This window comes from Pristiophorus japonicus, chromosome 3 (assembly GCF_044704955.1).
Source record: "Pristiophorus japonicus isolate sPriJap1 chromosome 3, sPriJap1.hap1, whole genome shotgun sequence".
Taxonomy (NCBI): domain Eukaryota; kingdom Metazoa; phylum Chordata; class Chondrichthyes; family Pristiophoridae; genus Pristiophorus; species Pristiophorus japonicus.
The window spans coordinates 94,758,803-94,775,677 of record NC_091979.1 but is presented as its reverse complement, the minus strand read 5'-3'; the positions used below and the strand labels follow the sequence as shown (position 1 = coordinate 94,775,677).

General features: G+C 45.2%; 1 protein-coding gene across 7 annotated transcripts in view; it reads right to left on the bottom strand.

The window, feature by feature from the left end:
• Positions 1-16,875, bottom strand: part of marchf7 (membrane-associated ring finger (C3HC4) 7) — a 116,227-nt gene that overhangs the window by 88,280 nt on the left and 11,072 nt on the right. For 5 of the 7 annotated variants that reach the window (XM_070875571.1, XM_070875567.1, XM_070875564.1 and 2 more), the window contains exon 2: positions 4,445-4,567. In XM_070875571.1, coding sequence (XP_070731672.1) covers positions 4,445-4,496 — 52 coding nt within the window. In that variant the 5' untranslated portion in view covers positions 4,497-4,567. Of the gene's footprint in view, positions 1-4,444; positions 4,568-16,875 lie in introns of those variants that run through there. The other 2 variants (XM_070875570.1, XM_070875569.1) reach the window with 1 other exon arrangement.

Below are 16,875 nucleotides of genomic sequence, written 5' to 3'. Positions count from 1 at the left end.
CAAAACAGACTGGACATAATTCAAATAAGTTTCAATGGAAGTTACAGAAATTAATGAAAGGGAGGGAAATAATGCTGGAATTGGAAAGCAATAATGTAGAAAGTGAATTTGAAGGAGAGGAAACAAGGGCTAGAAAATAATCAACAGAGAGGTTTGGCTGTACTAAAATGGTATATACTTCAATGCAAGGAGTATAGCAAATAAGGCAGATGAGCTGAGAGCACAGGTAGACACTTGAGTAATATTATAGCTATTAGAGGCATGACTAAAAAAAAAAAAAGAAGAGGGGCAGGTACAGCAGCTCAACATTCCCAGTTACAGGATTCAGACATGATAGAGGGGTAAAAGGGGGAAGAGTGGAGGTTGCGGTATTGATTAAAGAAACTATTACAGCTGTGAGGAAGGATGATATGTTAGAGGGATCAACAAATGAGGCCATATGGGGTCGAACTGAAAAAACAAAAAGGGGCAATCACACTGCTGGGGGTGTACTATAGACCACCAAACAGTGAGAGGGAGATAGAAGAGCAAATATTTAGGCAAATTTCTGAGAAGTGCAAAAACTATAGGGCAGTAATAGTAGGGAATTTCAACTACCCTAATATTAACTAGGATAAAATTTAGAGAGAAGGGATAGACGGTGTGGAATTCCCAAAACACATTCAGGAAAACGTTTTTAGCTAGTATGTAGCAAGAGCAACATGGGAGGGGGCAGTTCTGGACTTCGTTTTAGGGAATGAAACTCAGTGGGTGGAAGGGGCATCAGTGCTAGTGACTATAATTCAGTTAGATTTAAGGTAGTTATGGAAAAGGACAAGGATAGACAAAGAATAAAAGTTCTAAATTGGGAAAAGCCAATTTTGTTAAGCAGAGGTTATTTAGCCAGTGGACTGGAAACAGCTATTTGAAAGTAAATCAGTCAGAGCAGTGGGAGGCATTCCAGGATGACATGCGGAGGGTTCAGACCAAATATGTGCCCTTTAAGAAAAAGGGAGAGACTAACAAATCTAGAGCCCCCTAGATGTCTAGGGACATACAGGGTAGGATAAAGAAAAAAAGGGAAGCTTATGACAGATACCAAGGGCTCAATACTGCAGAATCTCTAGGAGTATAGAAAGTGCAGGGATGAAATTAAAAAGGATATTAGGAAAGCAAAGAGCATGAAAAATTCTTGGCAAGTAAAATCAAGGAAAACCCAAAGATATTTTATAAATATATTAAGAGCAAGAGGATAACTAAAGAAAGAGTAGGGCCTATTCGAGACCACGAGGGTAATGTGTGTGTGGAGGTGGGAGACGTGGGTATGGTTCTTAAATACTTTGCGTCAGTTTTCACGAGAGGGGCGATGCAGACATTTCTATTGGGGAGGAGGTGTGAAATATTAGATGAAATAAACAGGGGAGGTATTAAGAGTTTTAGCAACTTTGAAAGTGGATAAGTCCCCAGGCCTGCATGAAATGTATCCCAGGCTGTTAAGCAAGAGGAAATAGCAGAGGCTCTGACCATTTTCCAATCCTCTCTGGCTTCCAGTGTGGTGCCAGAGGACTGCTAATGTGGTACCTTTATTTAAAAAGTAAGAAAGGGATAGACCGAGTAATTACAAGCCAGTCAGCCTAACCTCAGTGGTGGGAAAATTATTGGAAACAATTCTGAAGGACAGGTTAAATCTTCATTTAGAAAGGCATGGATCAATCAAGGACAGGCAGCACGAATTTGTTAACAGAGGTTGTGTGTGACTAATTTGAATTTTGATGTGGTAACAAGGAGGGTTGATGAGGGTAGTGCGTTTGACGTAGTGCATGTGGATTTTAGCCAGGCTTTTGATAAAGTCCCACATGGCAGATTGGTCACAAAAGTGAAAGCCCATTGGGATCCAAAATTGGTTCAAAGGCAGGATGCAGAGGGTAATGGTTGATGGGTGTGTTTGTGACTGGAAGGCTGTTTCTAGTGGGGTTCTGCAGGGCTCAGTACTAGGTCCCTTGCTTTTTGTGGTACCCTGTATACATCAGTGAGCAATCATAACATGGTTGAATTTCAAATTCAGTTGGAGGGTGAGAAAGTTGGTTCTCAAACCAGCGTACTAAGCTTAAATAAAAGGAGACTAGAAAGGTATGAGGGCAGAGTTGGCTAAAGTGGACTGGGGAAAATAGATTAAAGTATGGGATGGTTGATGAGAAGTTGTAGACATTAATGAGATATTTCATAACTAACAAAAATATTCCCAAATGGGAAGGAAAGACTGAAGGTATAACCATCCGTGGCTAAATAAGGAAATAAGGGATGGTATCAAATTGAAAACAAGGGCATACAATGTGGCCAAGACTAGTGGGAGGCCAGAGAATTGGGAAACTTTTAAAAGCCAGCAAAAAACAAAAAAAATGATAGAGAGGGAAGACAGATGATGAAAGTAAACTAGCACAGAATATAAAAAGATAGTAAGGTACATAAAGGAAAAGAAAAGTGTGGCTAAAGTAAATGTTGGTCCCCTAGAGGATGAGACTGGGGAATTAATAATGGAGAACAGAGACTTTGAACAAGTATTTTGTATCGGTCTTCACGATAGAAGACACTAAAAACATCCCAATAGTGGATAATCAAGGGCAATAGGTAGGGAGGAACTTAATACAATCACTAATTAAGTAGTACTCGGTAAAATTATGGGGCCAAGTTTCGGCCTGAGTTGCTCCTGTTTTTTTTGGAGCAACTGGTTTAGAATGGAGTATCTTAGAAATTGCAATTCTCAGCATTTAGTTTGCTGCAGTTCTATTCAGTTAGAACAGTTTCAGTTAGGAACAGATTTTGTGTTTTAAAAAGGAGGCATGTCCATCCACTTACACCCGTTTTGAAAGTTTAGGCAGTGAAACGGTTGTACAAATAATGCGCCGGGAGTCAGAGTCCGAGGTCAAGGAGAGGCTGGCTGAACAGCCGGGCCCAAGACTTTGGGCTGGATTTACACATAGGTGGAGTCGGGTCTTGGGTCCGCCGGGGGGGGGGGGGGGGGGGGGGGGGGGGGGTCATGAGTCGGGGGGGGGGGGGGGGGGGGGGGGGGGGGGGGGGGGTCGTGGAGGTCAGGTCGCCGGGGGTGAGCGGAGATTTTGGGGGGGGGGGGGGGGAGGAGGAGAGCCTTATCCAGAGCCCCAGTGAGGCCATTCGGCCAGGGCTAGGGGCTGCGTGCTTCGGGCCCCTCCCACAGTTTTGGCTGCCCGGAGCTACTGCACATGCACGCCCACTGTAGCGCGCATGTGCAGAGGTCCCGGCACAGTTTTCAGCGCAGGGACCTGGCTCCACCCCCCACAGCTCGAGGACCTGCAGGGAGCCGGAGAATAGGTGAGTGTTTTTTTTTTTAGGCGCACTGTGTGGCACGAAAAACGGGCGTCCAGATCCAGGCTGTGCCGTTTTAGGCGCGGCCCGGAACTTGGGCCCAATAGGACTAAAGGTGGACAAGTCCCCTGGACCTGATGGCTTACATCCCAGCATTTTAAAAGAAATGGCTGCAGAGATAGTGGATGCATTAGTTGTAATCTAAAAATTCCCTGGAATCTGGGGCAGTCAGGGGATTGGAAAACCGCAAATGTAATGCTCCTATTTAAAAAAAGGAGGCAGACAAAAAGCAGGAAACTATAGACCAGTTAGCCCAACATCTGTCATTGGGAAATTGCTGGAGTCCATTATGAAGGAAGCAGTAGTGTGACATTTGGAAAAGCATAATTCAATCATGCAGAATCAGCATGGTTTTATGAAATGTTTGACAAATTTGCTGGAGTTCTTTGAGGATGTAACAGGGTGGGGCCGGGCAAAACACCAGTGGATGTGATGTATTTTGATTTCCAGAAGGCATTCGAAAAAATGCCATATAAAAAGGTTACTGCACAGGATAAAAGTTCACGGGGTTGAAGGTAATATTAGCATGGATAGAGGATTGGCTAACTAACAGAAAACAAGAGTGGGATAAATGGGTAATTTTCCGGTTGGCAAATTGACTATTGGGGTGCTGCAGGGATCGGTGCTAGGCCCTCAACTATTTATAATCTACACTACTGACTTGGATGAAGGGACTGAGTAATGTAGCCAAGTTTGCTGTTGATACAAAGATGGGTGGGAAAAGCAAATTGAGAGAACACAAAAAATCTGCAAAGGGATATAGACAAGCTAAGTGAGTGGGCAAAAATTTGGTAGGTGGACTATAATGTGGGAAAATGAGATTATCCACTTTGGCAGAAAAAAAATAGAAAAGCAAATTATAATTTAAAAATGGAGAAAAATGTCAAAGTGCGGTAGTAGAGGGACCTGGGGGTCCATGTGCATGAAACCACAAAACGTTAGCATGCAGGTACAGCAAATTATCAGGAAGGCAAATGGAATGCTGGCCTTTATTGCAAGTGGGATATAGTATAAAAGCAGAGAAGTCTAGCAACAACTGTACAGGGTATTGGTGAGGCCATACCTGGAGTACTGCATACAGTTTTGGTCTCTGTACTTGAAGGATATACTTGCATTGGAGGCTGTTCGGAGAAGGTTCACGCGGTTGATTCCGGAGATGAGGGGGTTATCTTATGATAGGTTGAGCCTATACACAAAAAAAAAAGTTAAGAATGGGAGGTGATCTTATCGAAACACAAGATAATGAGGGAGTTCGACAAGTTGTAAGCAGGAGGATATTTCCACTCATAGGGGGCCAAGTTTCAGCCAGAGTTGCTCCTGTTTTTTTTGGAGCAACTGGTTTAGAATGAAGTATCTTCGAAATTGCAATTCTTGGCATTTAGTTTGCTCCAGTTCTAGTCAGTTAGAACAGTTTCAGTTTGGAACAGATTTTTTTTTTTCCCCAAAAGGGGGAGTGTCCGGCCACTTGCGCCCATTTTGAAAGTTTAGGCAGTGAAAACATACTCCAAACTAACTTAGAATGGAGTAAGTGTAGATTTTTGTACGCTCAGAAAAACCTTGTCTACACTTAGAAAATCAGCCGTAGGGAATGGGGGGGGGGGGGGATTTAAAGGGAAGTTTACAAACATTAAACACTTCAGTTTTACAAATAGACATCAATAATAAATGATAAATACATCAATAAATCAACCAATAAAATCAAAAAAAAATTAAAAAATCTATAAATAAAACATTTTCTACTTACCGACTGCAGCAGTCCTCCAACAGCGTGCTGGGATGGCCCCCCCCCAGTGTGTCTATCTGTGTGTGTCTCACTGTTTCTGACAGCGAGGGGAGGGGGAGAGGGGGAGAAGGGGGAAGAAGGGGAGGGAGGGAGGAGAGGAGAGGGGGAGGGAGAGCGGAGGTCAGGTTGCCAGTGGTGTGGTGGGGGAGAGCGGGGGTCAGGGAGGTGAGCCTTATGCACGCAGCCCCAGTGAGGCCATTTGGCCAGGGCTAGGGGCTGCGTGCTTCAGGCCCCTCCCACAGTTTTGGGCGCACTGTAGCGCGCATGTGCGGAGGTCCCAGCACTGTTTTCAGCGCAGGGACCTGGCTCCGCCCCCCCACAGCTCGTGCTGCGCCTTTGTGGCGTGAAAAACGGGCGTCCAGGTCCAGGCTGCACCGTTTTAGGCGCGGCCCGAAACTTGGGCCCATGGAAACTAAAACAAGGGAACATAGTCTCAATAAAAGGGCCGCTCATTTAAAACTGAGGTGGAGAAATTTCCTCAGAGGGTTGTAAATCTGTGGAATTCTCTGCCCCAGAGAGCTGTGGAGGCTGGATGATTGAATATATTTAAGGCAGAGATATGGATTTTTGAGTGATAAAGTTAATAAAAGGTTATGGGGAGTGGGCAGGAAAGTGGAGCCGAGTCCATGATCAGATCAGCCATGATCTTATTAAAATGGCGGAACAGGCTCGAGGGGCCAGGTGGTCTACTCCTGCTCCTATTTCTTATGTTCTTATGATCTAGACGAATATAGGGGGTATGATTAAGTCCGCAGATAGAAACAGAAAATACGTGCAGGAGTAGGCCATTCAGTCCTTCGAGCCTGCACTATCATTCAAGATCATGGCTGATCATTCCCTCAGTACCCTTTTCCTGCTTTCTCTCCATACCCCTTGATCCCTTTAGCCGTAAGGTCCATATCCAACTCCCTCTTGAATATATCCAATGAAGTGGCATCAACAACTCTGCGGTAGGGAATTCCACAGGTTAACAACTGAGTGAAGAATTGCTCATCTCAGTCCTAAATGGCCTATACCTTATCCTAAGACTGTGTCCCCTGGTTCTGGACTTCAGCATCGAAAACATTCTTCCCGCATCTAACCTGTCCAGTGCCGTCAGAATCTTATGTTTCTATGAGATCCCCTCTCATCCTTCTAAACTCATGTATAAAGGCCCAGTTGATTCCAGTCTCTCCTCATATGTCAGTCCAGCCATCCAGGAATCAGTCTGGTGAATCTTCGCTGCACTCAATAGCAAGAACTTCCTTCCTCAGATTAGGAGACCAAAACTGAACACAATATTCCAGGCAAGGCCTCACCAAGGCCCTGTACAACTGCAGTAAGACCTCCCTGCTCCTATAAGACCTCCCTGCTCCTATACTCAAATGCCCTAGCTATGAAGGCCAACATACCATTTGCCTTCTTCACCGCCTGCTGTACCTGTATGCCAACTTTCAATGACTGATGAGCCATGACACCCAGGTCTCATTGCACTTCCTTTTCTTAATCTGTCACCATTCAGATAATATTCTGCCTTCGTGTTTTTGCCACCAAAGTGGATAACCTCACATTTATCCACATCTGCCATGTATTTACCCACTCACTTAACCTGTCCAAGTCACCCTGCAGCCTCTTACCTCAGCTCACACTGCCACCCAGTTTAGTGTCCTCTGCAAACTTGGATATATTACTCAATTCCATCATCTAAAATCATTAATGTATATTGTAAAGAGCTGGGGTGCCATTCTGAAAGGACCCGTTTATCCCGACTCTCTGCTTCCTGTCTGCCAACCAGTCCTCTATCCATGTCAATACATTACTCCCAATACCATATGCTTTGATTTTGCACACCAATCTCTTGTGGGACCTTGTAAAAGCCTTTTGAAAGTCCAAATACACCACATCCACTGGTTCTCCTTTGTCTATTCTACTAGTTACATCCTCAAAAAATTCCAGAACATTTGTCAAGCATGATTTCCCCTTCATAAATCCACAATGACTTGGGCCGATCCAGTCACTGCTTTCCAAATGCACTATTTCATCTTTAATAACTGATTCTAACATTTTCCCCACTACTGATGTCAGGCTAACTGGTCTATAATTACCCGTTTTCTCTCTCCCTCCTTTTTTTTTTTACAAAAGTGGTGTTACATTAGCTACCCTCCAGTCCATAGGAACTGATCCAGAGTCAGACTGATGGAAAATGATCAGATCAGATGATACTAAAATCAGCTGTGGGGTTGAAGAAGAAAGCTGTAGATTGTAGGAAGATGTCAGTCAACTGGTCAGGTGGGTAGAACAGTGGCAAATGGAATTCAATCCAGAGAAGAGGGGAAATGCATTTGGAGGGGGCCAACAAGGAAAGGGAACACATTAAATGATAGGATATTAAGTGTAGAGGAACAAAGGGACCTTGGAGTGCATGCCCACAGACCCCTGAAGTAGGCGGCCAGATAGATAAGGTGGTTAAGAAGGCATACAGAATGCTTGCCTTTATTAGCTGAGGAATAGAATACAAGAGTTGGGGGGTGGGGGTGAGTTTAATGCTCAAGTTGTATAAGACACTAATTAGGCCACAGCTGGAGTACTGCATGCAGTTTTGGTCACCGCATTACAGGAAGGATGTGGTTGCACTGGAGGGTAGAGGAGATTTGCAAGGATGTTGCCGGGAGTGGAGAATCTTAGCTATGAGGACAGATTGGATAGGCTGAGTTTTTTTTCTTTGGAACAGAGGAGGCCGAGGCAAGACCTCATTGAAATGTATAAAATTGAGGCGCCTAGATATAATGGATAGAAAGGGCCCATTTCCCTTAGAGGGGTCAACAACCAGGAGGCATAAATTTAAAGTAATTGGTAGCAGGTTTAGGAACATAAGAAATAGCAGCAGGAGTAGGCCCCTCAAGCATGCTCTGCCATTTAATATCTTGGCCGATCTGATCATGGACTCAGCTCCACTTTCCCACCTGCTCCCCATAACCCCTTATCGTTTAAGAGGGAAAATTTCTTCACCTAGAGGGTTGTGGGGGGGCTGGAACTCACCACCTGAAAGGGTGGCAGAGGCAGAAACCCTCACCACATTTATAAAGTACTTGGATGTGCACTTGAAGTGCTATAACCTGCACAGCTTCAGACCTAGAGCTGGAAAGTGGGATTGGGCTGGATAGCTTCTTGTTGACCTGCACCGACAAAGGGCCGAAATGGCCTCCCTCGGTGCTGTAAATTTCTGATTCTACATGCAAGTGTGCAAGTTTCCATCTGCGGATATCCATTGACCTGGTATCATGTACAATTATGAAAAAATAAGTGCTCAGGTGGATATCAACCAACTTGCCTCAGTGCATTTATCTGCAAATAATTTACCCCAATCAAGAAATACACTATTTAGCAATTGGTGGAAAGGTACATTGCTGAAACAATACTCCCCGAAAAAATAAATCAATTCAGTCAGCAATTGTTTACAGATATCTATATACTCCGATTGCAAGCATGCTGGGCCACCCATTACAAAAGCAAATAAAGAAAGAGACAACTTTCGAAGAAATCTGTCCAAAAGCACACATCAATTTCACGATTGAAATTCAAATAGTATCTTGGTTACTTTTAAAGTTTATAATGCAAGGCCAAATCTTTTTGCTCATCAACGTGGCATCAATTACAAAACAGACCCATCTCTGAATCTGGTCACAAGAAATCTCCAAGTCGATTCCACCATATCCACAAATAAACTTCATCCCACCACCAACTAACTTTAAACTCCAACTCAATGGCCTCAAGTTTCAGGCTGTGCCTAGAACATAGAAAATAGGTGCAGGAGTAGGCCATTCGGCCCTTCGAGCTTGCACCACCATTCAATAAGATCATGGCTGATCATTCACCCCAGTACCCCTTTCCTGCTTTCTCTCCATACCCCTTGATCCCTTTAGCCATAAGGGCCATATCCAACTCCCTCTTGAATATATCCAATGAACTGGCACCAACAACTCTCTGCAAGAGGGAATTTCACAGGTTAACAACTGAGTGAAGTGGTTTCTCCTCATCTCCGTCCTAAATGGCCTGCCCCTTATCCTAAGTCTGTCTCCTGGTTCTGGACTTCCCCAACATCAGGAACATTCTTCCCACATCTAACCTATCCAGTCCCATCAGAATCTTATGTTTTGATGAGATCCCCTCTCATCCTTCTAAACTCGTGTATAAAGGCTCAGCTTGATCCAGTCTTTCTTCATAGGTCAGTCCAGCCATCCCTGGAATCAGTCTGGTGAATCTTCGCTGCACTCCCTCAATAGCAAGAACGTCCTTCCTCAGATTAGGAGACCAAAACTGAACACAATATTCCAGGTGAGGCCTCACCAAGGTCTTGTACAACTGCAGTAAGATCTCTCTGCTCCTATACTCAAATCCCCTAGCTATGAAGGCCAACATACCATTTGCCTTCTTCACTGCCTGCTGTACCTACATGCCAACTTTCAATGACTGATGAACCATGACACCCAGGTCTCGCTGCACCTCCCCTTTTCCTAATCTGCCGCCATTCAGATAATATTCTGCCTTCGTGTTTTTAAACCTCCAAAGTGGATAACCTCACATTTATCCACATTATACTGCATCTGCCATGCATTTGCCCACTCGCCTAACCTGTCCAAGTCACCTTGCAGCCTCTTTCCATCCTCCTCACAGCTCACACCACCACCCAGTTTAGTGTCATCTGCAAACTTGGAGATATTACACTCAATCCCTTCATCTAAATCATTAAAGAGCTGGGGTCCCAGTACTGAGCCCTGCGGCACTGCACTAGTCACTGGCTGCCATTCTGAAAAGGCCCCGTTTATCCCGACTCTGCTTCCTGTCTGCCAACCAGTTCTCTATCCACGTCAGTACATTATCCCCAATATCATGCGCTTTGATTTTGCACACCAATCTCATGTGGGACCTTGTCAAAAGCCTTTTGAAAGTCCAAATACACCACATCCACTGGTTCTCCCTTGTCCACTCTACTAGTTACATCCTCAAAAGAAATTCCAGAAGATTTGTCAAGCATGATTTCCCCTTCATAAATCCATGCTGACTTGGACCAATCCCATCACTGATTCCAACATTTTCCCTACTACTGATGTCAGGCTAACTGGTTTATAATTACCCATTTTCTCACTCCCTTTTTTAAAAAAAAAGGGTGTTACATTAGCTACCCTCCAGTTCATAGGGACTGATCCAGAGTCGATAGACTGTTGGAAAATGATCACCAATGCATCCACTATTTCTAGGGCCACTTCTTTAAGTACTCTGGGATGTCGACAATCAGGCCCCAGGGATTTATCAGCCTACAATCCCATCAATTTCCCCATCACAATTTCCCACCTAATAAGGATATCCTTCAGTTCCTCCTTCTCACTAGACCCTCGGTCCCCTAGTACAGCCAGAAGGTTATTTGCGTCTTACTTTGGTTCTGTCTTCACGAAGGATTTGTTCAATTGGTCTGCCATTTCTTGTTCCCCATTATAAATTCACCTGAAGCCGACTGGAAGGGACCTATGTTTGTCTTCACATATCTATAGAAGCTTTTGCAGTCAGTTTTTATGTTCCAGTCAAGCTTCCTCTCGTACTCTATTTTCCCCCTCTTAATTAAACCCTGTCTTCCTCTGCTGAATTCTAAATTTCTCCATCCTCAGGTTTGCTGCTTTTTCTGGCCAATTTATATGCCTCTTCCTTGGATTGAACACTCTCCTTAATTTCCCTTGTTAGCCACAGTTGAGCCACATTCCCAGTTTTAATTTTTACTCAACAGGGATGTGCAATTGTTGAAGTTGATCCATGTGATCTTTAAAGGTTTGCCATTGCCTATCCACCATGAACCCTTTAAGTATCATTTGCCAGTCTAATCTAGCCAATTCGCGCCTCATACCGTCAAAGTTACATTTCCTTTAGTTCTGGACCCTAGTTTCTGAATTAACTGTCACTCTCCATCCTAATAAAGAATTTTACCATGTTATGGTCACTCTTCCCCAAGGGGCCTCGCACAAGATTGCTAAATAGCCCCTTCTCTTTACACATCACCCAGTCTAGGATGGCCAGCTCTCTGGTTGATTCCTTGACATATTGGTCGAGAAAACCATCCCTAACACTCCAGGAAATCCTCCTCCAACACACTGCTAATAGTTAGGTTAGCCCAATCAATATATAGATTAAAGTCACCCATAACTGCTGTACCTTTATTGCACACATCCCTTATTTCTTGTTTGATGCTGTCCCCATCCTCACTACTATTTGGTGGCCTGTACACAACTCCCACGAGCGTCTTCTGCCCTTTGGTATTCCGTAGCTCCATCGATACCGATTCCACATCATCCCAGCTAATGCCCTTTCTTACAATTGCATTCATTTCCTCTTTAACCAGCAATGAGAATGTATATAGCAAGGCAGCGAACGTGTATCGAAGGAGAAGAGGCAATAGGAGAATAGTTTATGAAGAATAGTTTGTGTAGAATGGCTTTTAGAAAGAATCATGGGTAAACGGCTGACCAAAGATGTCAAGCTGTGATAACTACAATGTCAGCACAAAAAGGGGTTACTCAGAGTTGTGGTCAAACACGAGTTACGCGAAAAAGCAAAAGTTAGACATGAGTCAGATGAGGGGCTGCTATATCCAGCCATGAAATAGGGAAATGCTATGAAAATCGAAACAATAAACACATCCCTGGAGCCCACCCTATTTGGAGAGTTGTTAGCCTGCAATTGGGTATGCTATGGGGGAAATCGACCAATGATTGTATAAACTGAGTGTCACTCAAATGTGTTCTGCTGTAACAATGTATAAGTGTTGAGCTTTTGTACTGTTACGAGACTTGTCAGGACAGGCTCAAATCGAGAGTGTTCCCTTTATCTTAACAGGTCCTGGCCGGAGAATCTCTAATAAAGGTCTTATGTTGCTAAGATTAAAAGTGTTCGTGTGTCAGTGAATTCGCTGAAACAGATGGAAGAGAAAAGAATCCAGTATCTACAGCAACACCACCCCATCTCCTTTTCCTTTCTGTCTATCCTTCCTGAATGTTGAATACCCCTGGAAGTTGAGTTCCCAGCCTTGGTCACCCTGGAGCCATGTCTCAGTGATGCCCATCACATCACATCACATCATATCCATTAGCTGCTATCTGCAGTTAATTCGTCCACCTTATTCCGAATACTCCTCGCATTGAAGCACAGAGCCGTCAGAGGCTTGTCTTTTTAAACACACTGCCCTTTAAGAATTTTGCTGTAATGTGGCCCTTTGTTTTTTGCCTTGGGTTTCTGTCCTCCACTTTTACTATTCTCCTTTCTATCTTTTGCTTCTGACTCCCATTTTATTTCCCCCTGCATAGGTTCCCATCCCCCTGCCATATTAGTTTAACTCCTCCCCAACAGCACTAGCAAACACTCCCCCTAGGACATTGGTTCCAGTCCTGCCCAGGTGCAGACCGTCCAGTTTACCTGGGCCCACCTCCCCTAGAACCGGTTCCAATGTCCCAGGAACTTGAATCCCTCCCTTCTGCACCACTGCTCAAGCCACGTATTCATCTGAGCTATCCTGCGATTCCTACTCTGACTAGCACGTGGCACCGGTAGCGATCCAGAGATCTCTATTTTTGAGGTCCTACTTTTTTAAAATTTAAACTTCTAGCTCCCTAAATTAGTCTCGTAGGAACTTATAGGTTTTTAAAAAAAAAAAAACAGGATATCGTTGGTACCTATATGCACCACGACAACTGGCTGTTCACCCTCCCTTTTCACAATGTCCTGCACCCGCTCCGAGACAGCCTTGACCCTGGCACCAGGGAAGCAACATACCATCCTGGAGTCTCGGTTGCGGCCACAGAAATGTCTGTTCCCCTTACAATTGAATCCCCTATCACTATCGCTCTCCCATTCTTTTTCCTGACCTTCTGTGCAGCAGAGCCAGCCACGGTGCCATGAACTTGGCGGCTGCTGCTGCTCTCCCCTGATGAGTCATCCCCCTCAATAGTAACCAAAGCAGTGTCTCGGTTTTGCAGGGGATGACCCGAGGGGACCCCTGCACTACTCTTCCTGTTGGTCTTCCATTCCCTATCTGGCTGTGTACCCTTTACCTGTGGTAAGACCAACTCGCTAAACATGCTATTAACGTCATTCTCAGCATAGTGGATGCTCCAGAGTGAATCCACATGCAGCCCGTTGGGAGCTGGAGGCGGATACACTTCCCGCATATGTAATCGTCAGGGATGCCGGAAACATCCCAGACTTCACATAGTACAGGAGGAGCATAACACATGTCCGAGCTGTCCTGCCATGACTTAACCCTTAGATTAACCTAAATGGGCAACAATGAGAAAGGTTACTTACTGATAAAGAAAAGAAAAAACTACTTACCAATCAATCACTTATCCCCTTGGCTGTTACGTCACCTTTCGATTTCTTTCTACTTCTTTGCCTTTTCCCCCTGCCGCAGCTGCACCAGCAGGCCTCTCACGAATCGACCCTGGAACACCCGCCTCTCCTAGACGCTCCTCCGCCGACTCTGGGCCTTTTGTAGGCCTCTCACGAACCGACGGCGCAGCTCTGACACCCACGTTTGTTTTCCATGCTCAAAAGTGCGTCAAAAACTTACCGAGCAATTCTTGGCCTCCCAGCAGCTTGCTTCCAGCTCGGCGTGGCGCGCAGAGTTCAGCAGGGGACGTGGCCAAGGCGTTATGCCGATTTTGAGAGAGCCGGGATGCGGGGGCTAGCTCACAGCAGAAGATGTCCTGCCGGCAGCCCTGCGCATGTGTGTTGGAGCGTGCGTGCACACGCAGTGAGACACAAACATTGGCACTTGGCCATTTTTAAAGGTACAGGAGGAAAAGTGCTGATTTGTTTTGTGAAGCTGTGAAAGGGCTTGGGAGTGAATCTTAGTGATTTTTTTGTGCCTGAAGGAGTGCTTTTAGCAGCACTGTTGAAGAAATCACCTGCTGAAATTAGTGAGTGCTGCTTTTTGCTGCTAAACTTCCAGCACAAGTGCTACATAGGTGCATGCAAAATAAAGACTGTTTTTAAAAATCAGTCAAATTGAATACAGCAATGGAACAACATCCATCAAGAACAAAGAATTTCTTGCATGAGGAATTGGAGACATTAGTTAACGTCATTGAGCAGAGATGGCAGGAGCTGGATACCAGCAACAGGTCACATAAAAGTGCCACCTAAAGAAATGAAGAAACGCTGGAACCAAGTTGCAGAAGATTACTGCGCAGTGGTGCATACCATGAGATCTGGAAGCCAGTGTAAAAAGAAATGGCACAATCTTGGTCAAGTAGTTAGTGTAAGTAATATTTTCATTTTATGTAATTGTAAATGTAACTATTTGTATGTTCCACCCTGCAGAAAGACACTCTTTAAAAAGTTCAATTTTAATCTTTACAGATGAAATTAGCCCACAACAAAAAGGGAAAGAACTCGAACAGGAGGAGGCACGCCCAATCTGCATCCACTGACACCCTTGGAACAGAGGGTAGCTGCTATGATGAGTCGTACCTGGAGAAAAGCAATCAGTACAGCACAAGCTGGGTCCACACACAAGGAAGAGGGAAAGTCCTGAAACTGCATCGCGGCCCTTCAAAATCAATCTGCTGCCTGGCCCGCTATGAGAGTGTACTCATGCCACCTATCCTGTCCCCTCCTCTGTTGCTAAACATTTGACTGCTCTGATATATTTTGATGATGATGCACAAGAACCAGAAGCAGACGATCCAGACTGGCTGCAGGCGGTGATGACTGAAATGTCTGCAGGGGAGACCTTCCAAATTAATATTTGAGCCCACATTAATGGCATCAGAGTTTCAACCCCTTGCATAGGTTCTGATTCCACCTTCCATGGTTTTGATTCCGATGTTGCGGGTCCCAGTGGTGCTGCTGATGTAATGCAGCAGTTTACATCCACTGCCCCACCATGCCAGCCCACGGCTCACACTGGTGCTGCCGTCTGGAACAGAGTGTCCCACCGTCCCAGCCCATGGCGCCGCGAGGCAGACCCAGGCAGAGGAGAAGGAGATTGGAGGCACACTCAGATTCAGCATGCAACAGATGCGGCTCAGGTTGTGGCATTGCGTATGGAGACCAATGAGCTTACTCGATCACTCGTTGGCAGAGTCAATGCAGTGGGTGAAGAGGTGACAGTACTGACGGGAGAAATAGCAGTAATGACACAGGAAATGAGGGAGGGAGTGCAATCAACGGCACAGGCCGTCAGGGAGGTAGCTGCTGCAATAAGGGAACACAGCCCAGCCAATCAAATTACACCCCCATGAAGAAGTGAACATTCACTGGAGATGTGGATGAGAGATGGTTGCAACCTTTCTTTGCTGCTTTTGTTCTTGTTCTTGATGTAACTAGTAACATTTTTCATATTAAAATATTTTTGTAACTTTACAAGTTTATACATGATCTTAAAAAGTTTGATACAAATATTTTATTACACTGTTAACTTTTCAATAATATTTTTTCATTAAAACTGAATCATGTTCCAGTTACACAACACAACACAGGAACAACTCCATAAAACAAAACATGTCCATGCGCAAAAGTGGTCAGAGCCCTCAGGCATCAGTAATTGAAGCATTCACGGATGAGCTGCTGGCACAAGGTTTGAGCAATCGTTAAAGGAGCACGATGGACAGCCCTCCTCCAACCTCATGCTCCAGCATCAGGCACTTGCAGGTTTCCTGATAGTCATCATCATCCTGCTCTTCCAAATTATCAGGCACTGGCCCCTCATGTGGGTCTTCTGGTTCCACTACCAGCTCCTGCTGCCTCATGTGTGCTGCATGCTGCATAACTTAGCCATCAACAGTGAAGTGACCGACAATCTGAGGAGAGTATTGCAAGTGGCCTCCGGAATGGTCCCGGCATCGGAAACGCTGTTTCAAGATGCCAATGGTCCTCTCGATGACGCCGCGCGTTGCAATGTTATATTGACGGTCAGCTTCCATCAGTGTTACGTGTAGGGGAGTCATGAGCCAGGTGGCCAGGCCATACCCTTTGTCTCCCAGTAGCCAGCTCTGCCCTTCTGGCTGCAGCTCAATGTCAGATATAACGCTGTCACATAGGATGAACACATCATGGGTGCTGCCAGGGTATCTCACATCGACTGACCTGCGCTGCACATTGATGGAGTGGAAACCTTTTCTATTCCTGTACTGCTCAGAATCCTCCACAGGTGCTCGCAAGGCGATGTGGGTACAATCAATGCAGCCCTGTACCTTTGGGAAGCCAGCAATCCTGAAGAAGCCCACAGCCCTGTCATGCATTGCTTGTGCAGTCATTGGGAACTTGATGAAGTCATTCCTCCGTGCATACAGTGCAGCTGTGACCTGGTAAACGCAGGCATGTATTGCACGTTGAGATGGCGCACACATCTCCAGGTTGTAGCTTGAAATGATCCCAAGGCATAGAAGGCATGTGCAGCTGTTACCTTCATTTCAACAGACAAGGCAGTCGGCGTTCTGCTTCTGGGCTGCAAATCTGCTCTCAGCATATCACAAATCTCAACGACAAAAGGCTGCGTTTCTGCAGAGCAGTTGACACAATCAGCCTTGCTCATTTCCAGGTACGAGCGCCTGGCTTGATATTGCCGACGTGGGTAAGGTCTCCTGTCCATCAGCCTACGGGCTATGATGTTCCTGGTGCGGTGAGCTCTAAATCAATTCTCTCCTATGCAGTGAATTGATGGCGAACCACTGCATAATCCGTGGTGT